The sequence below is a fragment of the Phocoena phocoena genome, chromosome 14 (assembly GCF_963924675.1).
Source record: "Phocoena phocoena chromosome 14, mPhoPho1.1, whole genome shotgun sequence".
Classification (NCBI taxonomy): domain Eukaryota; kingdom Metazoa; phylum Chordata; class Mammalia; order Artiodactyla; family Phocoenidae; genus Phocoena; species Phocoena phocoena.
This window is the reverse complement of record NC_089232.1, coordinates 6,951,010-6,963,286: the sequence shown is the minus strand read 5'-3', so window position 1 is coordinate 6,963,286 and position 12,277 is coordinate 6,951,010. Positions and strand designations below refer to the sequence as shown.

The 12,277-nt window shown below is 40.6% G+C and overlaps 1 protein-coding gene across 1 annotated transcript in view; it reads right to left on the bottom strand.

Moving 5' to 3' along the window:
* Positions 1 to 12,277, bottom strand: part of AFF3 (ALF transcription elongation factor 3) — a 556,703-nt gene that overhangs the window by 189,915 nt on the left and 354,511 nt on the right. The window contains exon 10 of the mRNA XM_065891597.1: positions 3,542 to 3,622. Coding sequence (XP_065747669.1) covers positions 3,542 to 3,622 — 81 coding nt within the window. The remainder of the gene's footprint in view (positions 1 to 3,541; positions 3,623 to 12,277) is intronic.

Below are 12,277 nucleotides of genomic sequence, written 5' to 3'. Positions count from 1 at the left end.
TACTCTTCATTGCAGTGTGCAGGCTTCTCGTTCCGGCGGCTTCTCTTATTGTTCAGCACGGGCTCTAGGCATGCGGGCTTTGGCAGTTGTGGCTCGTGGGCTCCAGAGCACAGGCTCAGTAGTTGTGGCTCACGGGCTTAGTTGCTCCGAGACATGTGGGATCTTCCTGGACCAGGGCTTGAACCCATGTCCCCTGCATTGGCACGTGGATTCTTAACCACTGTGCCACCAGGGAAGTGCCTGTTTGTAAATTATACCTTAATTTTTTTAAATGGAAAGAAAACTCAAACCTTTAAAATATTCAGAAAGCTAGAAAAATAGAAGGAAGTACCCTCAGCTGGACACAGAAAAATAAAGAAATTATTATATTTAACAATAACACATTGGAATCATTCTTATTAAGGGACTTTGGGACATTTTCAACACTTCAAAAAGAAAGCTTTTATCCTTTAGCTGGCACTCAACCCTCTCTCCCTACCCCTAAGCTGTAAGCGACCACTAATCTATTTTCTGTCTCTCTGTATTTGCCTCTTCTGGACATGTTGTCATTTGTGACTGGTCTTTCACCTTTTTTTTTTTTTTTTTTCGGTATGCGGGCCTCTCACTGCCGCGGCCTCTCCCATTGCGGAGTACAGGCTCGGGACGCGCAGGCTCAGCGGCCATGGCTCACGGGCCCAGCCGCTCCGCGGCATGCGGGATCTTCCCGGACCGGGACACGAACCCGTGTCCCCCGCATTGGCAGGCGGACTCCCAACCACTGCGCCACCAGGGAAGCCCTGGTCTTTCACCTTTGCTCAGCATATTTTCAAGGTTCATCCATGTTGAATCGTGTATCAATGCTTCATTCCTTTTTATGTGGCATAATATTTCATTATAAAGATATATCACTTTTGTTTATCTATTCATCAGTTGATGCACATTTGTATTGCTTCCACTTTTTGGCTGTTATGAACAATGCTGCTGTGAACATGCGTGTAAAAGATTTTTTGCAGACGTGTGTTTTCAATTCTCTTGGGGATATACCTAGGAGTGGAATTGCTGGGTCATACAATAATGCAATGTTTAACCTTTGAGGAAATGTTGAAACTTTTTCAAAGAGGCTGCACCATTTTAAGATCCCACCAGCAACTGACATCAGGGTTCCAATTTCTCCACACTCGTGTGAACACTGGGTATTGTCTGTCTTTGATTTTAGCCCTTTAAGTAGGTGTGAAGGAGTATCTCATGGTAGTTCTGATCTGCATTTCCTAAATGAGAGCAATAGTGTCTTTTCATATGTTTATTAGTTATCTGTAGATCACCTTTGGAGAAATGTCTATTTAAATCCTTTGCCTATTCTTAAAACGAGTTCTCTTTCTATTATTGAGTTGTAAGACTTCTTTACTAATTGTGTTTCTGTAAATAAAGTTTTATTTGAACATAGTCACATTCATTCATTCAGATATTGCCTGCAAAGCCTAAACCATTTACTATCTGATCCTTTAAATAAAAAGTTATTTGACCTCTGACTTAAACAATGAGTTATTGGGAAAGAATGAGATGAATATATCAAAAGAACAGAATAGACAGTCCTGAAACAAAACTGTGTATTTATGAGACTTTCAGTTGTTGACGTAGGTGGTATTTCAAACCAGTGGGGGGAAGATGGGCTAATTTGTTGATAGTGTTGTCATAATCTACTCAACCAATGAAAAGAATAAGGCTAGAATCCTATGACACACCAATGCAAGCAAACAAAATTTTTAAACCTAAAAACAAAAATTATAAAAGAATTACAATAAAATAGAGAACGTTGTTAGAATGTTGGGCCAGGAAAGATCTTTTTTCTCTGACATGAAAATTAAACACTTTGCTAGTATAAAAGGTCCATAAGTAAGGTTGCAAGAAAATAGTTGCATCATATAGAACAGGCAAATGAGTAAGATATAAGGAGTTCCTATGAATTTTTTTTTTTTTTTTTGCGGTACACAGGCCTCTCACTGCTGTGGCCTCTCCCGTTGCGGAGCACAGGCTCCGGATGCGCAGGCTCAGCGGCCATGGCTCACAGGCCCAGCCGCTCTGCGGCATGTGGGATCTTCCCAGACCGGGGCACGAACCCGTGTCCCCTGCATCGGCAGGCGGACTCTCAACCACTGCGCCACCAGGGAAGCCCCGAATCATTTTTTTAAAGTGGCAATGGACATGAATGGGCAATTTGCAAAGGAAAAACAGTCAATGCTCAAACTCAGAAATTACTGGAGAAGTGCAAATTAACGAGATAACAGTTTTTCATCCATACTACAGACACGATGATAAAAAACCAGATAATATTAAACACTGGCAAAGATTCATAAAAAAATACTCTTGAAACATAGTCAAGGGTAAATAAGGCTTCTGATGCCTCCAGCACCCTGGCTCCTGTTCTAGGTGTCTGGACAAGAGACACTGAAAGAGAGGCACACACAGAGGCACTTACAAAAACCGTGTGCTGTAACAGTGCTTGTGTTAACAGTGAACCATTAACAGTCTCAATGGCCATTCAAGGAGCTTGAACAAATAAATCGCAGCAAATTCACACTATGAGATATTTTGCTGCTGTTAAGAAAAAGTAAGGAAATCTCTACATATTCACTTGGGAAGATCTCTAAATACGCCTTGTTAAGGCAAACAAAAACCGACTCTTAGAATGGAATTTACCATTGGGATAATAATGAATTATTATTTCAATAATTTACTTTAGAACATCGTGATGTTAATATTTAGCAATGATATTTATGTACTGTGTGTATCTGGGAAAAAGTCTACTCTTAGAAAAAGTACTTTTAGTACCATTTAGGATTTTTAAGAAACTGCACACGGGGAAAATGACTGAAATGGTACACACCAAACTCCTGATAGTAACCTGTGGGTAGGGAAGGAAAATCTGGACAAGGGCATGAGAAACTTTCATATTTTGCTTCTTCTATGTGCATAATTTCACCTTTATAATGAATATGTAATTACGTGTTGGATGGTTAATAAAAATCAAAACTTATTAGACTCATGTATAATTTAAATATATTTTGTAGCTGATATTCTGTGTATGCTGGTTCTTAGAAAATATGGAAATCATTTTTTTTAAGTCCTAGAAAATATTTTCAGCTTTATAAAAGATAACCGAGAAATTATATACTTCATGTCCTCAATTCTAAGACACTGATTTTAAAATACATCATTAATTTAATAACAGCTTTTCAGGAAAAAACAAGACATACAATCACACTGGATGTATAAAATGATCGTAAGATGCATTTCAACTTCACAAGTGTTTTTAGATAACATGATAATTGTAATATTCGTCATATTTTGCAGGAAGTATGGAAGTGGAGGTAGGTAGGACTGCAAGTTTGATTTCTTCCCTTGGAATGAACAGACCTATGTTTGCAAACTGTTGAAAATCAGATCCATGTGCCTATAGCAGGAATATTTACAGAGGAAAAGACAATCAAGGGAAACCCACTGTCCACTAAAAATCTCTGTGTGAGTAAAAAGCCTATTCAACCTGGGCAACGCAGGATCTCACCTTATTTGGAAATGGAAATTTGCTCGGTTCCACTTTTCCAGGTGCTGGAATAGCTGAAAGTGGTGGAAGCCAGGTCATCTCCTAAAGGGAGGGAAAAACAAACATTGTAATACAGAGTATTTAAACTCAGTAGCATACAAAGCAGTTTCACAAGTCTGCCTTAATAAGCATAGACAGGATAAGGAATGAACAAGAGATGAACAGATATGGAAGGGATTTTTTAAAAAAAGGATTTAAAACCCACTTTTATCATTTCTTTCCCTAGTCTTACCAATTCTTGGTTCAATGGCTATTGCCATCAACCCTTTATACCTTAAAAAGATCTACAAGCCTGTCCTATTTTCATTTCATTTAAGCTCCTAAGTAAAGGGACAACCCAGTAGTAAAAGGTCTATGTAAAATGCCATACAAAGGGAGCTGCTTCCCACAAAATTTACAGGAAGTTTCTGAAGTAATGAACAAAGTACTTTTAACATTAGGGATCATTATTAGCGGGGCTATTTATTTTATTAGAAACTCCTATCAGTGTAAGTTTCCAATAGGTCCCACACATCATTTTGGTCTTCATAAAAATGTCATTCATGGAGCAGTGAAAAAACCAATTACACATATGAAATAAAGAGAGAGTGCTGTGATTTTTATAACAGAACACAACTTAGGCTCAGCATGTAATATTTCATATACTTTTTGACATACACTCTCACTAAACTGTGAGAGAGAGCAAGGTAGGGAGAGGTTTGTTGCATTAACATTCAGTATTTTTCTCCAGTTCCTTCTCCTGGAAGATATTTGCATTCACTAAATGAGTGTGGAATTAAATCGAATCCATTTCTGATTACCAGGAAAGTGACTTGGAATTTACAAATCAGGTCTGAACCCTATTTCTTGACTCCTTCCACTTCCAAATCTAAGCAAGTACAGAGGCAGGAGTTGATCCACTTTGAGAAAAGTAAGAAATTCTTTCTTGGGCTTCCCTGGTGGCGCAGTGGTTGAGAGTCCGCCTGCCGATGCAGGGGACACGGGTTCGTGCCCCGGTCTGGGAAGATCCCACATGCCGCGGAGCGGCTGGGCCTGTGGGCCATGGCCGCTGAGCCTGCGCGTCCGGAGCCTGTGCTCAGCAATGGGAGAGGCCGCAACAGTGAGAGGCCGGTGTATCGCAAAAAAAAAAAAAGGCAATTCTTTCTTTAGGTGAAGACAATTTCTCACTTCCCTTGGTTGTGGGGCGGGAGGTTGAAAAGGGAATCTGTCAGGTGTCTGAAGGGAGAGTTTCTTGAGGCCGCTCTTGTGCCTTATTTTCTTGGGTAACTCTCTCCCCCCAGCACCAGAGAGAGCGTGGACCCACACGGAGAGCAAGGACAGTGAGCGTGTTCAAACCCACCGGGGAAAGATTCACTGACCCTATATCACCTCTCACCTACTGTGACACATGTGCCATTAGGTGGTCAAACTCCTAGACACTCGAGGTGTCCCTTCTCCATCCTGATGTTACCAAGGTTTCTCCAGTGGAAAGCAAAGGAAGATCCAGTGTCCCTTTATGACCCTCGCTCCTCTGCTCCCCAAGTACCTACCTGCCTGTTCTGTCCTGTATCTGACCCTGTTGTCTCTTTTTTTTTTTTTTTTTTTGTGGTACGCGGGCCTCTCACTGTTGTGGCCTCTCCCGTTGCGGAGCACAGGCTCCAGACACGCAGGCTCGGCGGCCATGGCTCACGGGCCCAGCCGCTCCGCGGCACGTGGGATCTTCCCCGACCGGGGCACGAACCCGCGTCCCCTGCATCGGCAGGCGGACTCTCAGCCACTGCGCCACCAGGGAAGCCCCCTGTTGTCTCTTTTGAAGAGGATGCTAAGCAGCCCTGCTGAATTTGTGTCCAGGAAGACAGGTGGTGCTCAGTACGTTTTTGAATTAGTATCTCTGCAATGTCTCTACCTTGCTTTCTGGTTACCTGAACTACCACCCTAACCACACCTTCATTATTTTTAACCAGAGGACATTAATGGTTTCTTTTCTTTATTTTTTAAAGTTTATTTTATTTATTTATTGTTTTAAACAGCAGGTTCTTATTAGTTATCTATCTTATACATATAAGTGTATATATGTCAATCCCAATTTCCCAATTCTTCTCACCACACCTCACCGCCACTTTCCCCCCTTGGTGTCCATACGTTTGTTCTCTACATCTGTGTGTCTATTTCTGCCTTGCAAACCAGTTCACATCTGTACCATTTTTCTAGATTCCACATATATGTGTTAATATACGATATTTGTTTCTCTCTTTCTTATTTCACTCTATATGACAGTCCCTAGGTCCATCCGTGCCTCTACAAATGACCCAATTTCGTTCCTTTTTATGGTTGAGTAATACTCCATTGTATATACGTACCACTTCTTTAACCATTCATCTGTCGATGGGCATTTGGGTTGCTTCTATGACCTGGCTATTGTAAACAGTGCTGCAATGAACATTGGGGTGGATGTGTCTTTTTGAATTATGGTTTTCTCTGGGTATATGCCCAGTAGTGGGATTGCTGGGTCATATGGTAATTTTAGTTTTTGTTTTTTAAGGAAACTCCATACTGTTCTCCATAGTGGCTGTATCAATTTACATTCCCACCAGCAGTGCAAGAGGATTCCCTCTTCTCCACACCCACTCTAGCATTTGTTGTTTCTAGATTTTCTGAAGATGCCCATTCTAGCCAGTGTGAGGTGATACTTCACTGTAGTTTTGATTGGCACTTCTCTATTAATTAGTGATGTTGAGCATCTTTTCATGTGCCTCTTGGCCATCTGTGTGTCTCCTTTGGAGAAATGTCTCTTTAGGTCGTAGGCCCATTTATTCATTGGGTTGTTTTTGTAATATTGAGCTGCATAAGTTGTTTACATATTTTGGAGATTAACCCTTTGTTGATTCATTGGCAAACATTATCTCCCATTCTGAGGGTTGTCTTTTCATCTTGTTTATAGTTTCCTTTGCTGTGCAAAAGCTTTTAAGTTTCATTAGGTCTCATTTGTTTATTTTTATTTCCATTACTCTAGGAGGTGGGTCGAAAAGGATCTTGCTGTGATTTATGTCAAAGAGTGTTCTTCCTTTGTTTTCTTCGAAGAGTTTTACGGTGTTTGGTCTTACATTAAGGTCTTTAATCCATTTTGAGTTTATTTTCGTGTATGGTGTTAGGGAGTGTTCTAGTTTCATTCTTTTACATGTATCTGTCCAGTTTTCCCAGCACCACTTACTGAAGACACTGTCTTCTCTCCATTGTGTATCCTTGCCTCCTTTGTCATAGATTACTTGACCACAGGTGGGTGGGTTTATCTCTGGGCTTTTTATCCTGTTCCATTGATCTATATTTCCGTTTTTGTGCCAGTACCATACTGTCCTGATTACTGTAGCTTTGTAGTATAGTCTGAAGTCAGGGAGTCTGATTCCCCCAGCTCCATTTTTTTCCCTCAAGACTGCTTTGGCTATTCGGGGTCCTCTGTGTTCTCCATACAAATTTTAAGATCTTTTGTTCTAGTTCTGTAAAGAATGTCATTGGTAATTTGATAGTGATTACACTGAATCTGTAGATTGCTTTGGGCAGTACAGTCATTTTCACAATATTGATTCTTCCAATCCATGAACATGGTATATCTCTCCAGCTGTTTGTGTTATCTTTGATTTCTCTCATTAGTGTCGTATAGTTTTCTGAGTACAGGTCTTTTACCTCCTTAGGTAGGGTTATTCCTAAGTATTTTGTTCCTTTTGTTGCAATGGGGAATGGGATTGTTTTCTTAATTTCTCTTTCTGATTTTTCGTTGTTAGTGTATAGGAATGCAAAAGATTTCTGTGTATTAATTTTGTATCCTGCAACTTTACCAAATTCATTGATTAGCTCTAGTAGTTTTCTGGTAGCATCTTTAGGATTATCAATGTATAGTACCATGTCATCTGCAAACAGTGACAGTTTCACTTCTTCTTTTCCAATTTGTATTCCTTTTATTTCTTTTTCTTCTCTGATTGCTGTGGCTAGGACTGCCAAAACTATGTTGAATCATAGTGGTGAGAGTGGACATCCTTATCTTCTTCCTGATCTGAGAGGAAGTGCTTTCAGTTTTCCACCATTGAGAATGATGTTTGCTGTGGGTTTGTCATATATGGCCTTTATTATGTGGAGGTGGGTTCCCTCTATGCTTACTTTCTGGAGAGTTTTTTATCATAAATTGGTGTTGAATTTTGTCAAAATCTTTTTCTGCGTCTATTGAGATGACCACATTGTTTTTAGTCTTCAATTTGTTAATATGGTGTGTCACATTGATTGATTTGCATATACTGAAGAATCCTTGCATCCCTGGGATAAATCCCACTTGATCATGGGGTATGATCCTTTTAATGTGTTGTTGGATTCTGTCTGCTAGTATTTTCTTGAGGATTTTTGCATCTATATTCATCAGTGATATTGGTCTGTAATTGGCTTTTTTTGTAGTATCATTGTCTGGTTTGGTATCAGGGTGATGGTGGTCTCATAGAATGAGTTTGGGAGTGTTCCTTCCTCTACAGTTTTATGGAAGAGTTTGAGAAGGATGGGTGTTAGCTCTTCTCTAAATGTTTGATAGAATTCACCTGTGAAGCCATCTGGTCCTGGACTTTTGTTTGTTGGAAGATTTTAAATCACTGTTTCAACTTCATTACTTGTGACTGGTCTGTTCATATTTTCTGTTTCTTCCTGGGTCAGTCTTGGAAGGTTATACCTTTCTAAGAATTTGTCCGTTTCTTCCAGGTTGTCCATTTTATTGGCATAGAGTTGCTTGTAGCAGTCTCTTAGGATGCTTTGTATTTCGGCAGTGTCCATTGTAACTTCTCCTTTTTCATTTCTAATTTTATTGATTTGAGTCCTCTCCCTCTTTATCTTGATGAGTGTAGCTAAAGGTTTATCAATTTTATCTTCTCAAAGAACCAGCTTATAGTTTTATTGATCTTTGCTATTGTTTTTTTTGTTTCTATTTATTTCTGCTCTGATCTTTATGATTTCTTTCCTTCTACTAACTTTGGGTTTTGTTTGTTCTTCTTTCTCTAGTTCCTTTAGGTGTAAGGTTAGAATGTTTATATGAGATTTCTCTTGTTTCTTGAGGTAGGATTGCACCGCTATAAACTTTGCTCTCAGAACTGCTTTTGCTGCATTCCATAGGTTTTGGATCGTCGTGTTTTCATTGTCATTTGTCTCTAGGTATTTTTTTACTTCCTCTTTAATTTCTTCAGTGGTCTCTCCGTTATTTAGTAACATATTGTTTAGCCTCCATGTATTTATGTTTCTTACGTTTTTCCCCTGTAACTGATTTCTAATCTTACAGTGCTGTGGATGGAAAAGATGCTTGATGTGATTTCAATTTTCTTAAATTTACTGAGGCTTGATTTGTGACCCAAGATATGATCTATCCTGGAGAATGTTCCATGTGAACTTGAGAAGAAAGTGTAATCTGCTGTTTTCAGATGGAATGTCCTATAAATATCAATTAAATCCATCTGGTCTATTGTGTGATTTAAAGCTTGTGTTTCCTTATTAATTTTCTGTCTGCATGATCTGTCCATTGGTGTAAGTGAGGTGTTAAAGTCCCCCACTATTATTGTGTTACCATCAATTTCCTCTTTTATAGCTGTTAGCATTTGCCTTATGTACTGAGGTGCTCCTATGTTGGGTGCAGATATATTTAATATTGTTATATCTTCTTCTTCGATTGATCCATTGATCATATGTAGTGTCCTTCCTTGTCTCTTGTAACATTCTTTAAAGTCTATTTTATCTGATATGAGTATTGCTTCTCCAGCTTCCTTTGATTTCCACTGGCATGGAATATCTTTTTCCATCCCCTCACTTTCAGTCTGTATGTATCCCTAGGTCTGAAATGGGTGTCTTGCAGACAGCATATATATGGTTCTTGTTTCTGTATCCACTCAGTGAGCCCGTGTCTTTTGGTTGGAGCAGTTAATCCATTCATATTTACTGTAATTACCGATATGTATGTTCCTATGACCATTTTCTTAATTGTTTTGGGTTTGTTTTTGTAGGTCCTTTACTTCTCTTGTGTTTCCCACTTAGAGAAGTTCCTTTAGCATTTGCTGTAGAGCTGGTTTGGTGGTACTGAATTCTCTTAGCTTTTGCTTGTCTGTTAAGCTTTTAATTTCTTTGTTGAATCTGAATGAGATCCTTACTGGGTAGAGTAATCTTGGTTGTAGGTTTTTCCCTTTCATGACTTTAAATATATCATGCCACTCCCTTCTGGCTTGTAGAGTTTCTGCTGTTAACCTTATGGGACTTCCCTTGTATATTATTTGTCATTTTCCCCTTGCTGTTTTTAATAATTTTCCTTTGTCTTTAATTCTTGTCAGTTTGATTACTATGTGTGTCCGTCTGTTTCTCTTTGGGTTTATCCTGCCTGGGACTCTCTGTGCTTCCTGGACTTGGGTGGCTATTTCCTTTCCCATGTTAGGGAAGTTTTCAACTATAATCTCTTCAAATATTTTCTCGGGTCCTTTCTCTCTCTCTTCTCCTTCTGGGACCCCTATATGAGAATGTTGGTGAGTTTAGTGTTGTCCCAGAGGTCTCATAGGCTGTCCTCGTTTCTTTTCATTCTTTTTTTCTTTATTCTGTCCCATGGCAGTGACTTCCACCATTCTTTCTTCCAGATTGCTTATCCGTTCTTCTGCCTCAGTTATTTTGCTATTGATTACTTTTAGTGTATTTTTCATTTCAGTTATTGTATTGTTCATCTCTGTTTGTTTGTTCTCTAATTCTTCTAGGTGTTAGTTCTTTAATTCTTCTACATCCTTGTTAAACACTTCTTTTTCTTAAAAATAAATTTATTTATTATTTATTTATTTTTGGCTGCATTGGGTCTTCGTTGCTTTGCGCGGGCTTTCTCTAGTTGTGTCGAGCGGGGGATATTCTTTGCTGCAGTGCACGGTCTTCTCATTGTGGTGGCTTCTCTTGTTGTGGAGCACGGGCTCTAGGCATGTGGGCTTCAGCAGTTGTGGCATTCAGGCTCAGTACTTGTGGTTTGTGGGCTCTAGAATGCAGGCTCAGTAGTTGTGGCAGACGGGCTTAGTTGCTCCACGGCACGTGGGATCTTCCCTGACCAGAGATCGAACCCATGTCCCCTGCATTGGCAGGTGGATTATTAACCCTTGCACCACCAGGGAAGTCCCTGTTAAACATTTCTTGCATCTTCTCGATCTTTGCCTCCATTTTTTTTCTGAGGTCCTGGATCATCTTCACTATCATTATTCTAAATTCTTTTTCTGGAACGTTGCCCATCTCCACTTCATTTAGTTGTTTTTCTGGGGTTTTATCTTGTTCCTTCATCTGGTACATAGTCCTCTGCCTTTTCATTTTGTCTATTTTTATGTGAATGTGGTTTTCGTTCCACAGCCTGCAGGACTGTAGTTCTTCTTGTTTCTGCTCTCTGCCCTCTGGTGGATGAGGCTATCTAAGAGGTTTGTGCAAGCTTCCTGATGGGAGGGACTGGTGGTGCGTAGAGCTGGGTGTTGTTCCGGTGGGCAGAGCTCAGTAAAACTTAATCCACTTGTCTGCAGATTGGTGGGGCTGGGTTCCCTCCCTGTTGGTTGTCTGGCTTGAGGTGACCCAGCACTGGCAGCTCCAGGCTCTTTGGTGGGGCTAATGGCAGACTCTGGGGGTGCTCATGCCAAGAAGTACTTCCCAGAACTTCTGCTCCCAGTGTCCTTGTCCCTGCGGTGAGCCACAGCTGCCCCCTGCCTTTGCAGGAATCCCTCCAACACTAGCAGGTAGGTCCAACACCTGATGGTATGGGGTCACTGCTCCTTCCTCTGGGACCTGATGTGCACACTACTTTGTGTGTGCCCTCCAAGAGTGGAGGCTCTGTTTCCCACAGTCCTATCAAAGTCCTGTAATCAAATCCCGCTAGCCTTCAGTCTGATTCTCTGGGAATTCCTCCTCCCGTTGCTGGATCCCCAGATTGGGAAGCCTGACGTGAGGCTCAGAACCTTCACTCCAGTGGGTGGACTTCTGTGGTGTAACTGTTCTCCAGTGTGTGAGTCACCCACCCAACAGTCATGGGATTTGATTTGATTGTGATTGCGCCCCTCCTACCATCTCACTGTGGCTTCTCCTTTGTCTTTGGATGTGGGGTATCTCTTTTGGTGAGTTCCAGTGCCTTCCTGTCGATGATTGTCCAGCAGTTAGTTGTGATTCCGGTGCTCTTGCAAGCGGGAGTGAGCACACATCCTTCTACTCTGCCATATTGAACCCATCTCCTCTCATTAATGGTTTCTGATGGTTCTCTTTCTTCCATTATTAATAAATCCTACACATCCCTGCCAACTTAATTCTCCTTAAGTGCAGATCCAAACAAAAAGCTCCCCTGCTCTACAATCTTCATATACCATCACGTACACAGCAATAACGATGGTGATGATGCCACTGGTTGCGTTTTATGGTTTTCAGAGTACTAATTCCACACAAGTTTTCTCATTGACATCCAACCCTTAACGTAATTATTATCATCTCCATATTGCAGGTGAGGAAGTCAAAACTCAAAAAGATTAACTGCCACCACTGATACTTGCACAATCTATCGTGTTAGTACCAGTCTGGTATTTGTTTTTTACGCTACTGCATTCGAGACTTTCTACAACAAGGTCCTAGTTTTCAGCCTTGTGCCTTTTTGCTAAACTACACACACTACATGTAAGACAAACTACCATCTCTGCTTTTACTTACAGCAACCCC